General features: G+C 47.1%; 2 protein-coding genes across 2 annotated transcripts in view; one reads left to right on the forward strand and one right to left on the reverse strand.

Annotated features, from left to right (window-relative positions):
* Positions 1-7,356: 7,356 nt before the first annotated feature.
* UTP14A (UTP14A small subunit processome component) lies at positions 7,357-22,513 on the reverse strand. Its single transcript, XM_015406151.1, has 14 exons — positions 22,316-22,513; positions 21,795-21,865; positions 21,626-21,690; positions 21,337-21,479; positions 19,114-19,269; positions 16,526-16,645; positions 16,340-16,434; positions 14,470-14,593; positions 14,285-14,362; positions 11,289-11,622; positions 10,096-10,457; positions 8,464-8,654; positions 8,040-8,139; positions 7,357-7,736 (listed from the first exon to the last, which is right to left on the reverse strand). The coding sequence occupies exons 1-14, from the start codon at positions 22,373-22,375 to the stop codon at positions 7,416-7,418; spliced, it is 2,220 nt and encodes a 739-aa protein (XP_015261637.1). The 5' UTR covers positions 22,376-22,513; the 3' UTR covers positions 7,357-7,415.
* Positions 22,514-23,121: 608 nt separating this feature from the next.
* The window catches only part of ZDHHC9 (zinc finger, DHHC-type containing 9), a 19,152-nt gene continuing 18,759 nt past the window's right edge, over positions 23,122-23,514 (forward strand). The window contains exon 1 of the mRNA XM_015406160.1: positions 23,122-23,179. The gene's annotated coding sequence lies outside the window, so the exon portion shown is untranslated. The remainder of the gene's footprint in view (positions 23,180-23,514) is intronic.

The following is a 23,514-nucleotide window of genomic DNA, read 5'->3' on the forward strand; positions in this document are numbered from 1 at the left end:
CAGGTATTCAGTAAGGGTTGACTGACGGATCGAGTTAGTATATAGGGGGGGAGGCTAAAAGGTGGAGTGAACCTCAAGCGGGCATCTAAAGTTTATTAATGCAATTACATTGCTCAACGCGTTCCTCAAATTGTCCTTGCCTGGGGCAACTGTAAATATCAGTACACACACAGGCACAAAATTAAAATTAAGTCACCATGAGAACACCATCATCCTATAACAGATTTGAGTAACACAGGATCAGAGTACAAAATGTGTAAGGCCCCAAAACTCATAATTATCTTAGCATAAGGACCGCATATGGAACCCTCCTTTAAGAGAATAGTGACAGCAGATTTATAAATGAATCATTTCCCAACAATCTTCCACACTCATGCCCCCAAATATATGGATGTGTGAACCAGCCGTTCACATAGGAACACATGCAGATTGCAGTCTCCCCGACTGGGAACTGCTTTCCTTATAATAGGTGATGTGTAAAGCAGCCCTCAAGGGTGCCTGATTTCTAAGCAGAGATACCCAGAGCTGGTACTGAAGACAGATCCCAGGATCAAGAAGTCCCGGCGGCACCCTCTTGTGTGTGGGGTGCCTCAGGGGGCTGTTCTCTCCCCGTTATTGTTTAACATCTATATGCGCCCCCTTGCCCAGATTGCCCAGAGGTATGGGCTTGGGTGTCATCAATATGCGGATGACACCCAGCTCTATCAGATGTTGGGCGGCCGGTCGAGCTCTGTCCCTGAAGATCTGCACCGGGCATTGCAGGCCGTGGCTGGTTGGCTCCGACTGAGCAGGCTGAAGTTAAACCCGGAGGTCCTGGGCCTGAGTCGCGGTGGTTTGGGTTTAGGGCTCCCTCTCCCGACCTTCGATGGGGTGCCTTTGGCACCAGCTCTGGAGGTTAGGAGTTTGGGAGTGCTCCTGGACTCCTCGCTATCTATGGAGGCCCAGGTGGCAGCCACTGCCAAGTCAGCCTTTTACCATCTGCGGCTGGTGCGGCAGTTGGTCCCCTTCCTCAACCGCAGTGACTTGGCCACAGTGATCCATGCGACGGTCACCTCGAGGCTAGACTACTGTAACGCTCTCTACATGGGGCTGCCTTTGTCGCAAATCCGGAAGCTGCAGCTAGTGCAGAATGCTGCGGCCAGGCTGTCTTCCTAGAAGGACCACATCCAGCCTGCGCTGAAAGCGCTGCACTGGCTGCCAATAGCGTACCGGATTCGCTTCAAAGTGCTGGTTCTTACCTTTAAAGCCCTACATGGTCTGGGTCCAGCTTACCTAAGGGACCGCCTTTCCTCACCCCGTGAGCACTTCGGTCCGGGACCCAACATCTCCTGGCAGTGCCAGGTCCCAAAGAGGCCAGGCTGGCCGCTACCAGGGCCAGGGCTTTCTCGGTGGCGGCTCCTACCTGGTGGAATGAGCTCCCGGAGGAGATCCGGGCCCTGCGGGACCTAGTGCAGTTCCGCAGGGCCTGTAAGACGGAGCTCTTCCACCAGGTGTATGAGTAGGAGCCGCCACTACCATCACTATTATTCCATCTTTACCTGGCCCTGGATGAGGGGACACTAGTGTTTCCCTGGAGCGGATGATGCTGAATAGCTGAAATACGCCATCTTTGAAACATCATGTTGAACACCTAGAGCACTTTAGTCAATAATTGTTAAAAATGTTTTTCTACTGTTGGGATTTTAAATGGTTTTAATATGTTTTATTTTGGCGTTTTGCCTCTATGTAAGCCGCCCTGAGCCCGCATTGCGGGGAGGGCGGGGTATAAATCGAATAAAATAAATAAATAAATAAATAAAACCCTTCAGTTCCTGGTGCTATATGTATACCTATGTGAATGAGGAATAGTTTTGAATGGATGAGGCTTTTGGTTTTTAAATTTTAAAGGAGGAACAAAGTGGGTGTACAGAATGAGAGGCCTCTCGCTGCACCAAATAGACGTTAGCTGCCCTGTACTGACTTCCTGTCTGCTCCCAGATCCAGCACGACTGCCTGTTTTCCTTTTGCTGTGGTTTCATTAGTAGTTATTGAAAAGATTAACCCTAAAAAAAACATAGGGTAGTTAATTTCTAAAATGATAAGGTCCAATGCTGTTTGGACCTTCATACTTGGAAGTTCAGCTCATGTCTTCATTCCTAACAGGGATAGCCTGCTTAGCAGCGACAGGATAGCTATCCTACTTATGAGAAACAAGTGGTATAGTACTCTGCACATGCCCAGAGGCATCATCGTTTCACGGCTGTGTGCTGAATGTTGGCTCTTGCGGAGGCCTGATGCTTTGACCGGATCAAAGTGAGTGAGTGCCTTACTGTTGTAAGCCGCCCTGAGCCCGCTCGCGGGGAGGGCGGGGTATAAATAGAATTAAATAAATAAATAATAAATAAATCATTAGTTCCCTAAACAGCACAATCCTATGCAGTTATTCTTACCTGGCACCCTTTTCTGTGGGTTTAGACTGGAATAACTCTGCAGAGGATTACACGGTCGGTCTACCAAAGTCGCCTTATTCTTGAAAATACAGCCCAAAAGCTTAGGGCATTTTAAACAAATTAGTTCATCCCAAATCGGAGACGGTTCTCCTGCAATTACTCAAAAAATGCCCAGGCCAGCTCACTTCCTGCTAGCTACTAAAACAGAGCTCCAAATCAACTCAGCCTCCCCTAACAATCTCTTCAAAAGGCTCGGCTCCATAATTAAAGGACAGGTTTTGCTTTATTGTAAGCGGGTTTCACAGAACTTGATGCTAAGTGGACAAAGGACTGAGCTATGATCGGGAAAGACCCTGCTCCGGGTCTCCTCTTGGGCACAAGGTGGCTGCCTTAGGCAAGCGACTCTCATTCAGTTCCACCTTGGGGGTAAAACTGGTCCTGCTTTACTGGGCTGGAAGGAATACTGTGATGGACGTAGGAAGTTGCCTCATATCAAGTCAGATTAATTGGGTACATCAAGTTTTTGTCTAGTCTGGCTAGCAGCAGCTCACTGGGGTCTCGGAGAAAAGATTTCCCCCACGCTTGCTACCTTATTTCCATTAACTGAATGTACTGAACTTCCACTTGCACCATTTTTGTGGATACAACACACGTACACCACCACTGAGCCACAACACCTTCCCAGCAATGTTCCCTCTAAGCTGTGGAGTCTTGTGAGCAAAAATTCTACTTTGTGAACTACTGGCATTAAAGTTGTGAGCGAGCGATTTGGCTGCTGCATGAATTAGTTTGCTCTGGAGCCATCCTTCCTGAGCAAAGATGAAAATGTGTGAGCCAGAGGCTTAAAAACTGTGAGCTAGCTCACGCCGACTCAGCTTAGAGGGATAAACCAATTTATGAATCATACAAAGAAAGACAAGTCAGCATTGAAGACCCTAAAGCAAGAGGCATTTTATCATTTCAGAAGAAGAGGAGTTGGATTTATACCTCACCATTCACTGGGAGTCTCAGAGCAGCTTACAAGCGCCTTCCCTTCCTCTCCCTACCACAGACACCTTGTGAGATCGGAGGACCTGAGAGGGCTCTGAGAGAACAGCTGTGAAAACTGTGACTAACCCAAGGTCACCCAGTTGGCTGCACATGGAGGAACGTGGAATCAAACCCGGTTCTCCAGATTACAGTTCACCGCTCTTAAGCACTACACCAAACTAGCTTACTATGAAGTTTTCTCACCCAGAAAGGGTACGATGGTCCCTGCCACACGGCAGGAAAATAACGGGCCAAAGTGCGGCTTTTAAAAACCACACCAAAATAGACGCCGCAGCGGGATCCCACAGATCCCCTGAGCTGCGGCGCCGTTGCTCCCTGGTACGATCAGATGCCGGGGAGAAAGAGATGATCGGGAGGCTGCCGAACTGCGCATGTCTGAGCATGCGCAGTTCAGCCGGGGATGCTCTGGCGGAAAGTTGCGCCGGCGATCCCACGGCCGGCATTGATGGGCAGAAGGGGCGGATCGGGAACGGGTGCACAACGCTTCCCAGATGTTGCGGTGGGATCACGCCCATTTGCTGCGGCCTCGATCTGTCCCTCTCCCGGCCCAAAACCTCTCCTGTGACCGGGGCCTATGTATTTTTTAAAAATGATTTAAATACACATATGTAATGATTCCATGTTTTGGTGTGTGTGTTCCTTTAATTGCTTAGTTTGAAGGCAGTTCTGTAAGGAGAGTGATAGAGGGTGACAAGTGTGATTTGATTGGCTGCTGACTGAGTGTGGGAGGAGGGGTGTCTGAGGAGATTCAGTGATATGAGACAAGTATGGAAGAGTTTTGAAGAGAGTCTGTGTGATAGAGTTATGAAGGATTCTGCGTGAAGCTTGAAGAGAGAACATAGTCTGTGTGACTATGGAATTCTGAGTCTAATTCTGTGTAAGACCAACCGTTTAGTCTGTGTGGCTATATATATATATATGAGAGAGAGTCTACTGAGTGCATAAGCCTGTCAGAGTGGAGTTTGGAGTTAAGGATACTGTTTGTCGCACCAAGCTTTGCCAGTTATATTTACAAGTTCCCTTCTTCTGCAACTGTTCAAAATAACCAGAAACCTATTTTGTTCTTTATTAAATAAATCAATTTTTGTTTAAACTTATCCCAGAAATCAGTACAGTACTTCCTCAGTGTCACATAGTCCTCTGAAGTGCTCAGACCTAGGTCATACTACCACAAGAGAGAGAATTGGAGTTTTTAATTCCTGGTGGCAGCAGAAAACTACCAAGTTTATATACAGAGAGTGTTTAAAGGTAAAACCAGGGCTATTTTGGGGCAGGAACGCACAGGAAGGCTGGCTCCCAAGTTGGCCATGCCTTGCAGGAACTCATTAGCATAATAGGCCACACCCAATAGCAGAAACTCATTAGGATTGGCTACATTAGGGGTGTGTGGCCTAACATGCAAAGGAGTTTCTGCAACAAAAAAATCTCCTGGGTTTTGACAACAAACAAGGTAAACAGAATAACAAGCAAAAGGTGGGTGTGGCTGGATAACCACACTTCAGGTAACATGTGGGAGCAGCCTAATGTGCTAATGAGCTGTGGTGTCAGGGGTGTGGCCCAATATGCTAATTAGTTCCTGCTGTTGGGTGTGGCCTATTATGCTAATTAGTTCCTGCTGGGCTTTTTCTACAAAGAGCCCTAAAACTGTTTCCCCAAATAGCAAGTACGTCACAACATATATATATATATTACATAAATCAAATATATCTGTTTGTTCCTGATTGCTTTCTAAACTAGTCTGCTTTTCATAATCAAGGGGGAAAATCCTGCTCTGCTCTATCCCCTCCTTTGGCTTTTGAAATATTAGGACGTTTTACCTGTTCTGTCAAACCTATATTTTGTGTTGTAAGGAACAGCAGCTTTTTTCAAAGACTGAAATAAGCTTCTAAAGCTACTGAACCATGTGCCAAATCTGGTGCCAGTCATGGTACAGTGGTTTAGAGTGCCAGGCTAGAATCTAGAAGACTCAGTCTGGAAGCCAGAAATCCCTGCTTTGCCATGGACGCTTCACTAGGTGATCATGGGCCAGTCACTCACTCTCAGCCTAACCTACCGCATAGGGTGGTTGTGAGGATAAAATGGAAGGAAGGAGAACAGAGTTGCCAGCTGCTTTAGGTACTATTGGGGAGAAGAGGGGGGTATAAACATCCAAATAAATAATAGCTCCAGGCAATTCAGAGAGTACTACCCACAAGCATCCTCCAAGCCAGCCCAAGCAAATTTTAAGTGGGCATACCTCCACATCTCCTGCTAACCTAGCAGTTCGAAAGCAAGAAATTGCAAGTAGATAAATAGGTACCGCTTCAGTGGGAAGGTAACAGCGTTCTGTGCGCCTTGGTGTTTAGTCATGCCGGCCACATGACCACGGAAACGTCTTCAGACAGCGCTGGCTCTTCGGCTTTGAAACGGAGATGAGCACCGCAACTCTAGAGTTGGATTCGACTGGCTTTCAAGCAAGGGAACCTTTACTTACCTCCACATCGCACAGCATCTTGTGTCGTGTGTGTGTGTGAGAATTCTTGATTCCTTTGAAACTGGGGGGGGGGTGAAGAGCTATGACTGTGTAAAACAAAAATGGGGAACCAGGTTCAAATCCACACTCCGCCATTAAGCACAGTGGTTGATCTTGGGCCAGTCTCCCAAACCTACCTTGTTTAAAATGAGGGAAGGTGAAGAGAACTTATATTCTTCCTCCTTAAAGGAAAGGCAGGATAAAAATGTGATTAGAATGGGCTATGGCTGTGATAAATGTTTTGCATTGTAGAAGCTCCGGGGTTCAGTTGCTGCCATATGTAATTGGTAGGGCTCTGCCCAAGACTCTGGAGAGGCAGTCCTAGCCAGATCAAACAATACAGTGTACAGAGGCTATTTTTCCCCTAATAGCAAAAAAAAAGTATAGCCAAAGAAAGCAGACATTGGAAATTTTATTGGTTTTCTATCTCTTGTTTACCTTTTTGTTAGGGAAGACAGAGTTTAATAAAAGGATGGAAATGTAGAATGAGAAGACCTCTTTTTTAAAAAAAAAAAAATTCCTTGACAAATAGCCCAAGTAGCCCAGAAGCAACAATGCATCCTTGGTAACTTAGATGGTAATCCCCCCACCCCCACAACAATGGGAGCATGGCAGCTTCCTTCAGGGGCCTGTCACATGGTGATCATCAGCCACTCATTCTGTTGAGAGTTCAAAGGATTTGCCAGGAAAGTTTGGACAGGTCAGAAAAAGCCCGTACCACGTATGTTATATGACTAGGCATGTGCAGATTTCAAATAAACATGCACATCTCCTCCACCCTTTTTTATTTTGCTCTTTAAATGTGCTGCTAATCTTGGAAAGAATCAGGGGCAGAATAGGCATCTGTCATCTTGGGGGGATGCCATCAAAAATGGCTTCCCTATAGTCAGAAACTCCCATAATGCAGGGGATACCATGGAAATAGGGTGACAGCATTGCTTGGGTAATTTTTGACTTTGGGCCTGAGCCAGCACCGGACCAATGTACTACAGGGAAGTACACACTCCAGGTCCTGGTTTCTACATTTTGTGTAGAGTAGGCCATTGCCATATGAATATGCAGTTATACTTCCTACTGTTTACAAACAGTAATTAATGGGGGGCCCTTCACAGCAACTCAGGAGGAAGAGATGGACTTGCACCTGGCTCAGATTTCCAGAGAGGAAAATTTACTTCCTTCTCAACCTGGTTATCCGAAGAAGAACTGACCCAAAACAGAAACAGAGCTAGTCCTCTGAGAGAGAGAAAAAGGGCAGAGGCTAAAACCATCTCACTTGAAGCAGACTGAGGGGACTGCAACACACAGCTTCCTTGTGTATAGCCCCAGGTACTGATAATGTTCACCCCTGCAAAGTAAAGTGTGGCAGATCCGCAGAAAGGAGGAACCAAAAGAAGAGAAAGGGGCTGAGGTGGGGGGGGGGGCACTCAGCGCTTCTGGGCTTTCTTCTTTGAGGCACTGTGCTTCTGGGCTTTCTTCTTTGAGGCACTGTGGCGGTTGCGATGCTTGGGAGGAGACACGAAATCCAAGGCAGGTTTCTGTCCCACTGCTTTCACCTTATCTGTCTGACGGGTCAGGTTGGCATCCTCAGCACTGATGGGGGGGATGATGTGACCAGGCAGGGTGACGACACGGGGGGCTGTCAGCCGCTGAAAAGCACGTTGGGTGTTCCAGGTGGAGCCCACGGGAGTTTGGATGCTGCGTTCAAACTGCTGCCTGCTTTCGAAGGGGAACGGCAACTGGTTCACCTGTGCGGGAGGGAGGCTCAAGGTCAACCCACAAGCAGAAGGGAGGGCACAACAGCAGAGTCTGACAACCTTTGTCCAGGCTTCAAGATTCACAGACACAGCCTTCTGCAGCTGGAGTTCTAATTACGCCTTCCTTTAAAATTATGTCCCATCATCTGTCCTCTGGGCAGATAAGCCAAAACCTAGACAAACCAAAGTAAAGTCCTTTATGCCCTCCCCTCTCCTGCTTTCTCACCTGTGTTCCACTGTCCCTGCAGCTGGAACAGTGAAGGCCAACTGCCCGGGGCCACACAATGACCTTACCTGATGAGCGGCAGCTGAAATATTTCGCTTTTCACTAAGGATCACATGGGGCAGATGTTGGTCTCTTCTCGGGGGTCCGGGGGCTGGTTTGATAAGAAACCTTTTAAAAAAGGATAAAGAAACAGGTAAAATAAGATTGGAGCAGGGATGGGCACCATGCCTTGCTGAATACACCAAAAAAGGGGAGGATGAAAAGCCAACCCAAAAAATTAGGTACCATAAAGGTTGAGCCTTTATGAAAAATGAATTAAAATTAATCAATCATACAGCGTACTTAAATCACACGTTAAAATCACAGGCCTTAAATTTGGCCTCTAGACTGAAACCACCATTGAGGTAGTCTTCACTGAACATTATATCATACAAATGAATATCCACAAGTTGATGACATACAAATAAGACCAGGCCTTGCCCCAAAACATACCTCTTCCGCTTCTTGGCGCTAGGCCGTAGGCCAGTGCCACCCCATTCACCCCAACCTGGGAGCACGAGGTCAACTACTTTTGGTTTGCTGTCCTGTTCCGCACGACGCTTCTCTTTCATGAAGTCTGCCACAACGTTGTCGCTGGCAAAGGCCTCACGGATCACCTGCCGCTGGTCTGCGGCCGACTCCAGCTGCAAAAGAAAATAAGATCAGCCATGGACTTTCCATATGAGCAAAAGGCCCCACTGGGCTTCCAGATAAAATGTGAATAAAAGAATGTACCTTGTGGTATCTTTAATGTTCTATTTCTAATTGTCAGTTTAATATACATTTTCATGGGATAGTTTTATGGTTTAAACTACTCCAGACTTTTATGAGGTGTTAAGTTGCCCTGAAAGTTCTGTCGCACTCTACAGGCAAATATAAATTGAATTCAAGAATGAGCTTGCACCCACCCAAAAACTAGTAACAAAATGCACAGAAGTACATTTAAAGAACACTTTTTGGGGGTAATTCAGTAAAACTTAGTTTTGCTCACACTCAGTCTGACTTGACTCCAGTATTCTGCAAAAAGGAATATTTTGCCCAAGTAAATGACTAATAAGGAGCCCTTTTTTAACCCCTACCCCTGGAACACATAGCTAGACTCTCTTAAGTCCTGGGAGGGTTTTCCCTCTTCAGATAGTTTTGTATATACCACAAATGCCCAGTGCTCAAGGTGCAGAGTGTGATAGTTTTGTATATACCACAAATGCCCAGTGCTCAAGGTGCAGAGTGTGAAGGGGATGATGGGGAGATGGTCTTGTTTCACGTCAGCTGGCTAAACTTATAGAGCCAATTTATGCCAATCAGAAGAGTCCAATTCTTTCATGATACATTTTCGGTGAGAAGCTTGGGGCACGGGGATACAAAGGGCATTCAGTAACATGGCCTAGTCCCATCCCATCGTACTCTGACTGGCACTGGCTTTCTAAGCTGACATGCAGAAGACTTCTTTCAGCCCTGCCACCTGAGATCCTTTTCAGACCAAAGATACCAAGGCATTAATCTTCTGCATGCCAAGCATATGCTCTGTCTTTAGCCCCTACCATGCTGCATCTTGGAATATACATAGGCAGAACTTGCTGCATATTAAAAAAATTAACATTTTCTGCCTAGTGACAACCATGCCATGTGGGACTTGGTAGAGTTCTGCAGGGACTGTAAGACAGAGATGTTCCGCCAGGTCTCAGGTTGAGGATAGCAACGGTTTACCATTGAGCCTGGCCTCTGTTCCTCTCCCTCCTTCCCCCCAAGGGAAACAGTATAAATTGGCATCAAACGCCACCTGGATTAGTTTTACTGCATGTATCGTATTAATTGTTAAACTGTTTAAATTGAACTACTGATTGATATGTACTTGTTGGATTTTGTGCACCTCTCTGAGCCCTTCAGGGGAGGGCGGACTAATAATAGTAACAACAACAACAACATTATTCAGGAGTTCAGACTAGTCTTCTCCCTGGACTAGTTTGCTATGCAGAAGCCCTGTACCCCCAAAAAACAAACATACAACCCCCACCCATGTGCACCCCTGCAGCTTTCCAATCATTCAGACTGCCCCTTCAAGGACCCTCTGCCCCCGGCACTCACCTCATCCTGTACTGCCTTGGGCACAAGCGGACATTGTGTGGGAGTGGATGCCTCGGCCAGGACTGCCTTCAGATCAATGAGTGCTTGGCGCTTGCCTGTCGTTTTGTTTTTGGCAGCTGGGGCTCTGCCTCCCTTGGGCTGAGACGACAGCTCCACCTCCATTGGCTGCAGAGGTTTAGCATCCCCTGATCGCACCGGCTCAGGTCTCTGTGCAACTTCCTCTGGCTCCAGGGACTCCATGTCCTCTAAGGTCCGAAGCCGCTCTAACTTCTCGCTCAAGAGGTGCCCCTCTGGCACAGGGCTTGGGGGCGCCGGTGGGAGCACATCGGGCAACGTGAGGGCAGCCTCTTGTCCACCAGGACCTGCAGATGGACCACCACAGTTGAAGCGCTGTGACACAAGCATGTCCCACCACCCCCGTGCTGGCATAACGTTTAGGGCTGCAATATTTAGAACTGCAAGAACCTTTTGGATGTCCTTTCTAAGAGTTTGTGCAGTTCAATGGTTAGAGTAGCTAGACCATATATAGGTTCAAATCTTCCCACCAACCACAGAATTGCACTGGGTGAGCCTAGGCCAGCCACTCTCACTCAGGCTAACATAATTCACAGGATCGTTGTGAGGACAGAATGGGGAAGGGTGTTCCCTGAAGGGGAAATAAAAACATGATTGGTAGAAAAGATACTCTCAGTCAGGTCAGCTGACTTTTTAAGGCAGGCATTTATCCCCCAGTCTGTGTCTCACACAGCGGAAGGAATGCCTGTTCCACGATGACATCTGCGATGACACACAACATCTAAAAATGAGTGCAAATTTAAATTTAGAAGGTTTCTATAGTTGGGCAGCAGCTGCTAAGCTATCTGTAGCTTCCCCAAGCAGGAGTGGAAGCACCTCAGAGAGGGATTTCCCCAGTGAGAAAATGCCAGGGGAAGAAAGGACTGAAGGGTCCCCCACCCCACCACATTGTCCTCCTTGAGGGAAGGGGGGGAGGGAAATGCCAGACAAACATGCAGCTGAGCTCCGTGACAGGATTTGAATCTGGATCTCCCGTCTTACTCTAGCCAACAGATATTACAGAACCTTCTTGGACTTATGGACCTTAGAAATGAACACGACACTCCAGAGGTAGCCTAAACCACACCCAACACTTGTCTGTCTTCCCACACTCAGCCAGCTCACTGTGTGTCTCTCACCTGTGGCTTGTAAATGATGCAGGCCCTGCCGGCGTTGAGCAAAATCTTGCAACAAAGCTTCCTCGCTGGACACAGCCAGTTCCTCCTCCTCCTCCTCCTCCTCCTCCATGTCATCCTCTGGAGCTCGAGGCTCTTCCTTTGACTCTGCAGAGGGCTTGCCCAACATCCACGGGTTGTCTGGATCCATTCCAACATGGCCCTCATTGATAACATCGGGGACAAGGGCCCCCTCTGCTTCGGCGTCCTTGCCCTCTTCCTCATCGTCTGATGCTGGGCGTGCTTTCTGCGTCAGTTCTTTGTTTCGGGCCAGCTGTTCTTGCATGGCCCGCCTAGCCTGGGGAAAAGGGCAAGACTCAATGATTTGGCAGGTCTAAAAAGAAATTATTGGTTCAACTGCTGTAACAATGATTTCAGACCAGCACATTATATTCCAGGTTCATCATTTACATCAACTAATACTATCAATTCCCGGGTTGGGGTGGGGGGACAGCCCATGCAATTCTTTAGCAGCTTCTTTTCCCCCTTCAAGACAAATTTCTCCAATAGTCAGCTAATTTTCTGGAAGGCTGTGAGTCATGATTTGACCACCAAAGTCTTTTTTTGGATCTTGCTGTACAGATGACGATGGATATGGTGGGAGGGGAAGCTCTGAATTCTCTCCCCACCATCACGGCCACATCACTGTTCAAGCACCTTGCTAGTATCTCTACGGGTAAAGTCTGGAGTTTTATTTCTCCTCTGGGGGGCTACACTTCAAGCTTCAAGATTTTTCAGCAACAGTAACACTGATTATTTGTGCAGTACTTTCAAGTGTTCAAAGCAGTTCCTGTGCATTATCTTGCTGTAACATCTTCAACAGCCCTGTAAGGTAGCGTTAGTGTCCCCATATTCTATATAGGTAGACTGAGGTTTGGAGATGGGAGAGGAAAAGGTTGCCTAAGGCTGATACACGGGTGCATAGTGGAGGTGAGATTCAATCTGGGAAGTTCAGAGGCTGATCTCTTTTTTTTTCCTGCTTGCCCATTGTTGATGGGCAAGGTTTATTAGTTTTTTAAAGAGTTATATAAAACAAAAAAAAGAGAGCCATACACTTCAAAGGTATCCAGCCATTGCCTTGTTCATAAGATCTTTAGAGACATAATTCCCTTTTTCCCTTTGTTAATCTATAGTCCACAACAGATGACATTAAGTAAAATTCCCAATAAACAATTCATTTTTTCTATATCCTACCTGCTGTTACTATTATTAATCAGTTTTATAACAATAAAAATATAAAAATATAAAAATCAGGTATATCACAGCAGTTGGACAGTTCAAATTTCTTATATAATATCAATCTAGTCCCTTTAAGATATTCTTTCAACATTTCAAAAAGTATTGTTAGCTTTCAAAATCCCCATTTGCAAACCTAAACGTAGTAATTTATATTTTTTCCATAACATCAGCTCTCAACTTTACAATGCCAATATACTTTCACCTCACACTATTTAGATCCCTCTTTTCTCTCACAACACTTAGGGTCATTACACCTTCTCTAGGTAATTAGCCCATTACTTTTGTTTTAAGAGTCAAAACTACCCTTTAATTTTTATCAACCATCAGGTAGAGCAATACAAATATCCAAAACATATTGCTTCAAATAAACCAACCATTACTTCTAACTTTCACTAATCAGTTAAGACAATAAAGAGAGTCAATATTTGTAACTACAGATTATATTCTTAATCAGTCATTTATCAAGTATCAGTAAAGGTTCAGAGAAAAGAAGGCAGAAAGAAATAATATATGAACAAATGTGTGTTTTAGGATTGGCTACATTAGGGGTGTGTGGCCTAACATGCAAAGGAGTTCCTGCAACAAAAAAAGGTCCTGGGTTTTGACAACAAACAAGGTAAACAGAATAAGAAGCAAATGGTGGGTGTGGCTGGATGACCACACTTCTGGTAACATGGGAATGCGGCCTAATATGCTAATGAGTGGTGCAGTCAGGGGTGTGGCCTAATATGCTAATGAGTTATTGCTGCTGGGTGTGGCCTATTATGCTAATGAGTTCCTGTTGGACTTTTTCTACAAAAAAAGCCCTGGTTATACAGTTTTCCCTGCAAATGTCTCCCCAAAATTGTTAATCTCCTGTGCCTTTGATCTTTGAAGGTCTCAATCTTACTTATGTAGCAGCTCTTGGAAGTCTGTTCCTTTTCTGAAGACACTTTGAAGTTCTCCCCCTCCCCTTCCAAACTACTTGTATACGAAATCAAACAACCCACAGCCTGTATAAACGCCACATTGTGCTTGATAACTAAGAAAACTGGGGACTTTGCAGTCAGAGTAGCCTTTTGTTACTTCTCTCATATTCGGAATCACATCTCCAGACCAGTAGAGGTTTTGGGACAAGGATGGCGTCATTTGCAATGGAGGGTCTGTTATTTCAAGTAAACTAGTCTGTTCACTCTCAAAAACACTCTCGATTTGTTCCAAAAATGGAGCGATAGCTTCAAGTATTTTAGTTTGCATTCGTAGAATAATCTCATCCCAAAAAGGTTTTGACAATTGCCAGTCTGATTTGTGCTAAAAAAGCCATTTCGCACTTAAGCTGAGACTCTTGTAAACAATCGTCTCTGTGGGAATTACGCCATTAAGAGTGCCGGCTGTCACGGCTGATCTTCGGTGTTTCCTGCGTTAGGACGATTCTGACTCCACACCCGTTGTTGCCACAAACGGTGGGCTCAGATATAAAAGTCCTCTGCAATCAGTTCGTACTCCCGACGAACCGATGGGACCAAGGAGAACCAAATGGACCCCTAAAAAAGCTCCAGAAGTTGGTGAGTCTCAGAGCCCTGAGAAAACTCAACCACGTCGCTGGACTGTTGCCCCGCCTCCAGAGGTTGATCTCTCAGCCAGCCACTGTTCTTCAGCACCTGCCTTGGTTTAACTAGATGCTGATAAGAGTCTTGGGCCATGAGCTCTCCCTTCCCTTATCTGTCAAGCCCACTACTCACCTCTAGGTCATACTTTGCCATGATGACTGTAGATTTGGCCCATCGGCCCTTGTTCTGGTGTTTCAAACTCATTCTCTCCTGTCCAGAGACACAAAGGAAACTGTCAGCACGTCAGCACGCAGCAGAGTAAGCACTGAGTTACAAGATAAAGGGCCTTACTGCCATAGGAAAAGGGCCTGCCCCACCTCAATACGGGCTCTCTCCATCTTCTCCAGCTGCTCCAGGGCTGCCTCAGGGTTGCTCTTCCGCAGCATCTCAAACTCCTGCAGCACCTTACGGCTTTTGCCTTTCCTAAGCACTTTGTGGTACCTTTGGGGAGAGAAAAATGGCCACGTCTCAGGCACAGGCAAGAACCATCAGCAACACCTGCTGGGGCAGGAAAGCAGGATACTCCAGCACTGCCCATCCACTCCAATTTGCAGGGGCTGCACCGTTACCAGGCCTAGGGCTACACACATTCATCCCCAGGCTGCATTTTAGTTGGAATGTGTGGGATTTGGCCGGTGACCAGAATTTGGCATTCTGGGCTCGTCCAAGTTTTTACAAAAGCAAGGTTCTAAGCCTACAAATGTTATTGCTCCTGTTTTTACTTACAGCTACTTTCCCACAACTTGCACCCCGACAACCTTCCCAATCCCAGCATCCATACCCTTAGTCTCCTGCAGCTTCCCCAGCTCTAGCAAAAATTCTTTCCAACACTGTCGGATGTTGCTGAGCACATGCACATGACTGGGTATGTGCCATATGACTGCAACTTTTTGCCAGTTATGCAATTGAAGCAGATGCATTTATCTTTGCTTGTTTCACATAACGCATGTGTCCACCAGTACAAAAGAGTGCACAAAAACTACAGTGAATACTAAAAACATTTTCCACCAATTTGCTACTATTTTGCCTTTTGTCATTCTGTTTTGACCTTTGCAGACTTGGGGACTAGAAACTCATGGGGCGGGAGGGGAGAAAAAGTTGAGCTGTTTCTGTGCAGCAGCAGTTTCTGTGCTTTTGTAGACCAGGCACAGCTCCGAATATAGACTTCTGTGCTCAAAGTTGCTTAATTGGCATTACTTATTCTGACTGAAGAATAAGTCAAGCTTTCAAGGTGCAGAGATTATTAGTGTCCTAGCCATGATGACTTCAAACAGTGTTCACAGCATGAACACCCAAAACTAAGCAAGGTCACTAGTCTATCAGGGCCAATGCACTAGTCTATCAGGGCCAATACCCTAACCTGGCACCACCTGCAAGCAAAGCAGATGCTCTGCCAAAGGTGGAAAACCATAAAGATATACGAGAAGCCATGTTGGATAAGGTCAATGGCCCATCCAGTCCAACACTCTGTGTCACACAGTGGCCAAAACCCAGGTTCCACCAGGGCCAGAACTCCCGAAGCCCTCCTGCTGTTGCCCCCCAAACACCAAGAATGCAGAGCATCACTGCCCCAGACATAGCATTCCATCTATACCTTGTAGCTAATATCCACTGATGGACCTCTGCTCCATATCTTTATTCAATCACCTCATGGTTAAGCTGTCTGTGCTTAATCATGGGGTCAGGGAAGGTGCATCTAACAAGGGCAACCCCCCCACCCCCCAATATCGTAAAGGATCCTTGGATCAGAGAGACCTCTACCAAGCTCAATTTCCTCCCAGCTATCATGACCCCAAGCTAAAGAGACACAAGGATCAGGCCACTTATTGTCCTTCAGACCAACTCCCAGCCACACTGGACAGGGCTTGTGTTTGTATACTGCTCATAGCTTCCTAAAATATTTTGGTAGCTTGTGGGCAAGCACAGCCCCTGGCCCCAAAGCAGATATTAGGGGTTCCTGGAAAAGGGCCCCACTCCTGCCCTGGTTTTGCCTCTTCCCACCCAGTTCTGTCTTCTAGCCTGTTCCCAATTTCACCTCCCACTCTGCTAATTTAAGGAACACCCATGCACTTCCAGACATTGGGATGCCCGCTTAGCCACCCTCAGAACACAATCCACACCCACAAAACAACCACCTGCCCACTATGCAAAATGTGCCCCCCCCCCCAGCACACAGCAATCCTGTACTTTTTGCTCTTGATTTTCCGCTCACGGCGTGCTTTGGCTTCATAGTAGGACTGCAAGGCCCGAGCCTTCTGGAGCTCCATCCGGCGCAGCTGAGCCTGAAATGTACAAGATGAGGAGAACTGGCTGTAGACACTGGGCAGACTCCAAAGTAAAGTAGGCTCAGGGTGGTAGAGAGCAGAAACTCACCTCTTCCAGGCTCATGGCCTGCAGTGAGGCCTTCTCATAGGGAGTCAGAAGTGGATCCCTCACCGGCTGCCGTGTTTTGTGGAGAAGACTGAAGATCTCTTCCTCCAGTGGTGTCCGGGGCTTTTGGGTTGGGGAAAGGAGCAAGCATACAGAAAAGTGATCTTAAATTGAGCTAAAAGCAGGAGGCAATCCAATAAGAATGAGAGAAGAAACTGGAACATAGAGATCAGAGGATCTCACTTGCTATAGACTAAATATATATTTTTCACAGCTGGATACTGTCTGCCACCATTTACAGACCAAGATTTTTTCGGGGTTGGGGAGAGAATCTCCTGGAAGGTTAAAATGTTCCCTTACTGGATTTTTTAGGTTATGGTTTCTAATGTGAGACTTATGTCCATTAATTCTTTGTCAAAGGGACTGGCCTGTTTGTCCAACGTAGAGAGTGTAGAAGGGCATTGCTGACATATGATGGCATAAGTCACATTAGAGGATGAGCAGAAGTATCAACCTGAGATGGAATGGCTGATGTTGCTGGGTGCACTGATGGTGTTGCTAGGATCTATATGAGAGCAAAGTTGGCATCTTGGTTTGTTGCAAGCCTTGGTACTAGAGGAGAACATTTTAACCTTCCAGGACATTCAGTTGCTTGCCTAAGAGTTGCAGTTCTCTTACAAAGGAATTTCAAAGGGATATCAGAAAGAGAGACTGCTGAATTGCAATGGATAATGAAGCTCAAGCCAATGCACTCACCTGGACTGAATTGAGGCCTAGGTTTCCTGTCTCATTACCAATGCTGATTTCTCCACTCCTACTACCCCTTTGGTATCACACCTGATCCAATCATGCCTGCTATTGTCATTCACCTGCTATTGTCATTCAGCACTTGAAATCACTCCACTGTCCAGTATATAGGATACATGGACTCACACTCTAGCTGTATATCTGAAGAAGTGAGCAGTGACTCATGAAAGCTAATATCCTGCCACAAATTTTGCTAGTCTTTATGGTGCTACTGGACTCCTGCTCTTTTCTACTGCTATAGGCAGACTAACATGGCTACCTATCTTCATCTATCTCCTTGAAAGAACAGCAGGATATAAATGTTAGGAACAAGTAAGATGCACACAGAAAAAAACCCTAATTAATACCCCATTCACGCTAACGTAAAGGCCTGTGATTTGGCTTCATTTGTTTGGGTTGGGTCAGGGTGGTGTGAGAGGCAGCCCAGAAAGAATCTTTACCTTGGGGCCGACAGTGGCTCTCTGCAGCCCTGCTCTCAACATGACAACTCAGCCTACCATCAGCTCACCAGCAGCTGTTCTCCAGCAAGCATCCACAGCACTTCATCAACTCTGTATTTCAGTGAGGATCATCCCTTTCTTAAACAAGGACAAGATCATGCATTCCAGAACCTCCAATTAAGTATAGCCCAGTTCCTTCACCTCCAGCTGTTGCAAGAAGGTTGGGGGTTCTGTGCACAGGACGTTTTAGCAGGAAGGAACACTCTCTGACTACAATCAGAGGGCGGGTGCTTATGTTGAGGAGGTGGCACAGCATAAGGACAGGCCTGTGAGCAGCAAGCTGGCAGCAAGAGAGGCCCAAGGTGGGGTGGGGGAGCGGAAGCGGGCACTGGCTGAGGGTGAAATCAGCTTGCACCAAAGATTACCCATGTTACTGCACTTCCAATTATCAAGGCACCACACAAGCGCTGTGGTTTATATTATAATCAGTCCTGATCACAAAAACAAATCAGTATAAAACCTAAAGCATGATGGGATGGATCCCATGGATCTAAGTGTTTCCACCATAGAAATTCAAGTTTATGGGCTTCCATTACTATTCATTCCATCATTACAATCCACAATATGCAAAGACCAGCTTCCTAGGAAATTGTTTAACTCCCTAGCTTTCTGGAATTTGGACCATCATTAGCAAATTGAAACATAAATGGAACATTCTGTATCTGATTTCTTAAAAAACAGGTAATGGTGGAAGAATATATTTTCCCAATAAAATTCTATCAGAACAGTTATCAGATGATTCACCAGTTCTAAATCCGTCTTTTCAAAGACTTTTTAAAAAGGTAACCCAAAAGCAAGGGACAGGCGATCAGGCAAAATCCCAGCCGCACCTGGATGCAAGTGCTCAGCCTCACCATGAATCTGTTAAGCATTTCTTGTTTCCAAGGGAAGAAACTGATAGTGAGGCCCTTACTATGCAGAGCCCATGTCAGACTCAGAAGTAGGACCAGAACTCAGATTTTCAAGTCCGACTACCTACATATCACAAGCACCTTGAGCAGCTAGAATCACAGTGGGTTGGATCCAGCTGGCTATTTCACATGGATACCCTCCATAATACAGTTCCTGCTCCACATGTCTTTTGTCCACGCAGGTCCCACGATCCCCAACACAGCCTTCATGGTGATCAAATGGGACACACACCCCTTCCTTTTCCAACCCATTAAGTCAACAACACAGCTTGCTCTGTACGTCAAAAGCCCCAGGAGAATAGAGAAGATACCACAGCTGGGTCCAGGCCAAACTCAATCCTCAGATCAGCTACCCAGCCAAACCAGGACCCACCTTCCAATTGCCCATCACTTCCTCAATGGGTGCAACGGTCACACAATCCTGCTGCAGTGGAAAGACCAGCTGCTCAGCATTCCGGTTTTGCTGCACCACTGGATCCCACTTAGCCAGGGCTTGGGATGTCTGAGTATATGCAGCTTCTCTCACCACCTGCAGGGAGACAACAAACCCTTCAGCAACAGAACAACCCCCCCAAAAAATAGTTCAGCCATTAAGCAGGTACAGAAACTTCAGTGCAATCATGGTCCACTCATATTACTCCAACTCGGAGGCAGCTGCACTGGCTACCAATTAGTCTCCAGATCCAATTCAAGGTGTTGGTGTTAACCTTCAGAGCCCTTAACAGTCTGGGACCCTCATACCTACAGGACTGTCTCTCCCATTACAACCCCCTGCACTCCCTGCGGTCATTGTCTAGGGGCCTCTTGCAGGTTCCTGGCCCCAGAATGGCTGTTAGCTTTTACCAGGGGAAGGGCCTTCTCAGTTGTGGCCCCTGTCCTGTGGAATGCACTCCCGGGTGACACCCATGCCCTGCCAGACTTGTTTAGCTTCTACATGGCATGCAAAGCTGAGTTATTTTGGTTGGCCTTTGGAGGGGTAACGTGTTTGGGCTGTTTTAATAGTGGCATGGTGATAACCACATGTTAGTATCTTAATGATAATATTTTATATCTGTTATTAGTTTTTATGTTGTTTTTACCTTCAGTTGAGTGACAATTAAAAAATCTAATAAATAAAATTAAAAACTCCTTTCTGGCAGCAGTTAAGTCCTCAACAATAACACAGTGCTATCTGGTTCACGTGCACTAACCATTAAGGCTATCAACCCATCAAAATCTGTTTTCCGTTTACTGTTTCCTTTAATGAATGTATTTTAAATATATTTGCATATTATAAAAGAAACTCAGTACAAATGTCTTTTGGGGGAAGAAAGCATAAGTTACTAGTTCATGATCCAAGAACAAACTATCCTAAGGCCCCGGCCAGACGTGCCGGAAAACGCACGCGCGCAGGGGGGGGGGGCGGCTATTTGCGCTGTCGCATTCTGATGCGCTATTATGCGATCAGACGCGATGGCGGCTTCCCCGCAGCAAAGAGGACAACAGGGGAGGAAGCCGCGTGCCGGCGCAATCACACCAGCAGGCTTCCGTAGGCGACCCGTGGCAAAGCGTTTGCTACTACATGCGGTGTGTTAGTTTTTTACTGTGCGGCTTCGGCGGCTTGCCACGGGAGTGCTATGCCTCCCAGATGTTCCCGTGTGATCGTGCCCGGATACTCCGCGGGACTCCCGTGCCTTCAGCGGGGCAAATGCTCCGTGTGACCGGGGCCTAAATTTAGTTTCAGTTCTCATTACAGTAATACACCAAAATCCAACCAGCAGCTAGAACTTTGGTTGATTAGCATGCTAATTAAACCAATGCCCTCATTACCAGATTATGTGACTATGAGGGGCTTTGAAGGGACACTTTTACTTTTCATGATCTCAAAGTGCACTTAGAATCATAAAAATGACCAAGAACATGCAGCAGCATAACAGGTGGACTGATTTGAGTCTGAAAAACACACTTAGTGGCTCAGCTTCAAGGAGCTTTTTTCAGTACAGGGTCAATTTGCACATAACTTACCAGCCTGTTTTCTAATAAGGAGAGAAAATATTTGAAAGCATCAGCGCAACAAGACGATGTGAAACATGTGTAATTAATTGGCTGCAGCTAGGTAGCCATAAGCCATTTTCACCAGCGAGAGTTTCCTCTCAACCAAGACACCCAACCCACCTGCTCATAAGGGGGTAAAGAACTGTCTTGCTGGATCTGACCATCTAGCCCAGCACTCCCAACAGCCAGCCAAATTCCTTTAGAAATTCACAAGCAGGGTACAAAAGGGTAGTATGTCATTGCCTCATATGCTGGCACTGGAAACTGAAAGCTCTATTTGGCTGTTAGCTTTGACAGACTTATTGATCATGAATTTGTGTAATCCTTTTTGAAGCCATCTAGTGATATCCCCTTACTATGTGATAATAAATGTTCTAAGGCAAGGTAGCAATGCATAACACAGGGAAATGCTTTTATCGGCCTGCTGCCTCCCATCCCATTTGCAACTCCTGGTCTCCTCTTACCCATGGCCCTCATCCTTCTTCCTCCAATGTCCAAACATACACTTCCTCAGCCAGTTTCCTCTTTCCCCAAGATAAAGCTGCGTGCCAACTGAACTCACCTGTTCACTCTCCTCCTTGCTCAGTGGGAGTTGGACCGCCTTGGTCTGCCGGACCTTGTTCAGCTGTCTCCGAACAGAGCCAAGAGCCGACGAGGTGGAAACAGGCTGCAGCAGCTCTGAGAGCACCACTTTCTCACCAGCACCTGTGGCAAACAACAGCCTTTGGCACTGGGAATTAAGACGGGCTCCTTGGGCCAGATCCCACCTCCCACCCATACCCACAGATAACAGAGCCTCCGCCCAAAGCAGGAACCATTGCATGGCAGGAAGCCTCAGTGGAGTCTCTCACCTCCACCACCCACATCATATTCCGAGACATATTTGCTCGCCTCAGTACGCTCAGCTGCTCGCTGCCTGCAAGAAAAAGAACAAGTAGCTTAGGAATGGAGCAGGAAAGCAAGCCGTGCAGCTCCTTCATTCAGGTCACAGTGACAATGTCTCCTTTTTCCCCCTCTTACCGCTTTCCTCCAGTCAAGTTGCTGAGTGCATCCACAAGCTGCCGGTGCTTCTTTGCAGCCAGTTCATCCTCCTGCGGAATAAAAAGCCGTCAGGGAGCAAGACCAAAGGAACATCTCCCCAGGGGCTGAGCCTGAACTCATTTGGAACAACAGGAGCTATAATCACCAATGCCTCTCTGTACTCATCTGTCAATCCCACTATTTCCCCATATCACCACAGTGCTATCTTATGAGAAAAAGCAGCTACAAGTAAATCAGACCGATCCATTTTAGATTGCAGTCGCAGCACCTTAACTACAGAACAGTGGCAATACCAACTGCCCTGGAGAGTAGCTAAAAGGAAAGCAATGTTTCTGAGTATGTATAGCTTTTACTTCGGTAAGGGAGGGGGGTCAACAGCCACACAACTGACATCAGAAGGCGTGGCTTAGAGTCGGCGGGTCGCCAAAGAAGGTTTGCCCCCTCTCCTTTAGAAATACATTCTAAAATCTTTAGAAATAAGTGGTAGAGTAAGAGTTCACCTCATCCTCTGCATCACTCAGGTCAGGCTCGATCGTCGCCAGATCCTCCTCACCCGCCATTTAGGAACCACAGAGACCAGCAACACTGTCTACTTTCCCCCGTATTTTCCCTTCCCGGTAAAGAAACTCGCACGTGCAATCGCCTCAGCCGGGACAGCCACACACTGCCTGCCGTAAAGTGCGACAACGCTTCCGACTTCGAAGCCACGCGTTTGCAGCATTTCCGCCCTCCCTTCTCACCCAGCTATAGGGGTCACTGTTGTGCCGTTCTGGCCAGTTAGGAACTCAAGGGCTTTCTAATTTACATATGCTCATTAGTTAAATGTATACAGATTTACAACCTCTCCTTATATACAGAAGCAAACCAAGTGACAAAACCGAATAATTCGTGATTCCGCCCCCCCTAATTGTTCAGACTTCATCTAAGGCCAATTTAAATGTCAAAAAGAGACCCCTGCGTCTCCTTTCCCCCCTCCTTCACACGACTGCCGCGAAGGAAAGCCCCGTTTCTTTCCAAAGGTGACCACTGTATGAATGACACTCTGAACCGTCTATAAGAAGCCGCCTTTTACAGCAGGAGGCGGACCCAGACGCGAGAGAACCAATCCTGGTTTCCTCTGAGAGGGGGGGGGGAGCCGACAAGAAATCGGCCTCGCCCTAGTTCCTGATATCCCCACCCCGCCTGCCAATATTTGACAGACGTGCCCCTCAAGCCAATAGCCAGTCTCTTCTCGAACCAGGAGGCGGATTCGAATGAGAATTAAACCAATCAGACTCCGAACCCCTTCCCCCCAGTGTTCCCCTAGAGAGAAAAGGCCTCAGAAAGAGGTAACCGGCCTCGGCCCCGAGACCGTTAAACGGCAGGTGAGGGGGTAGAGGGATGTGGGAGCCCCTGAGGGACAGGAAAAGGACGGGCAACGGGCAAGGCGCGTCCCTCATGCCCTGGCCGCAGCTGCCGTCTGCTGACACGCTCCCAGCCCAGTCCCTGGAATAGGGTCTGACCGAGTGGGGGCGGTGCCCGGCCGAGTCCCTCAGGACGCGCGTTGCGCTCTCCGTCCCTCCCCCGCCTGTCAATCACACCGGGGGGGGGGAGTGGCGTGTGTGTGTGTATGTATCGGGGGGGAGGGGGTGTTGTGGGGCGTGGCGCGTCGCTGGGCCCTGCCGCCAGTGCTCGCTGCCAGCCCCCCCCCCCCTCCCCC

Source organism: Gekko japonicus, unplaced genomic scaffold (genome assembly GCF_001447785.1).
Source record: "Gekko japonicus isolate JY-2015 unplaced genomic scaffold, Gekko_japonicus_V1.1 scaffold1040, whole genome shotgun sequence".
Lineage (NCBI taxonomy): Eukaryota > Metazoa > Chordata > Lepidosauria > Squamata > Gekkonidae > Gekko > Gekko japonicus.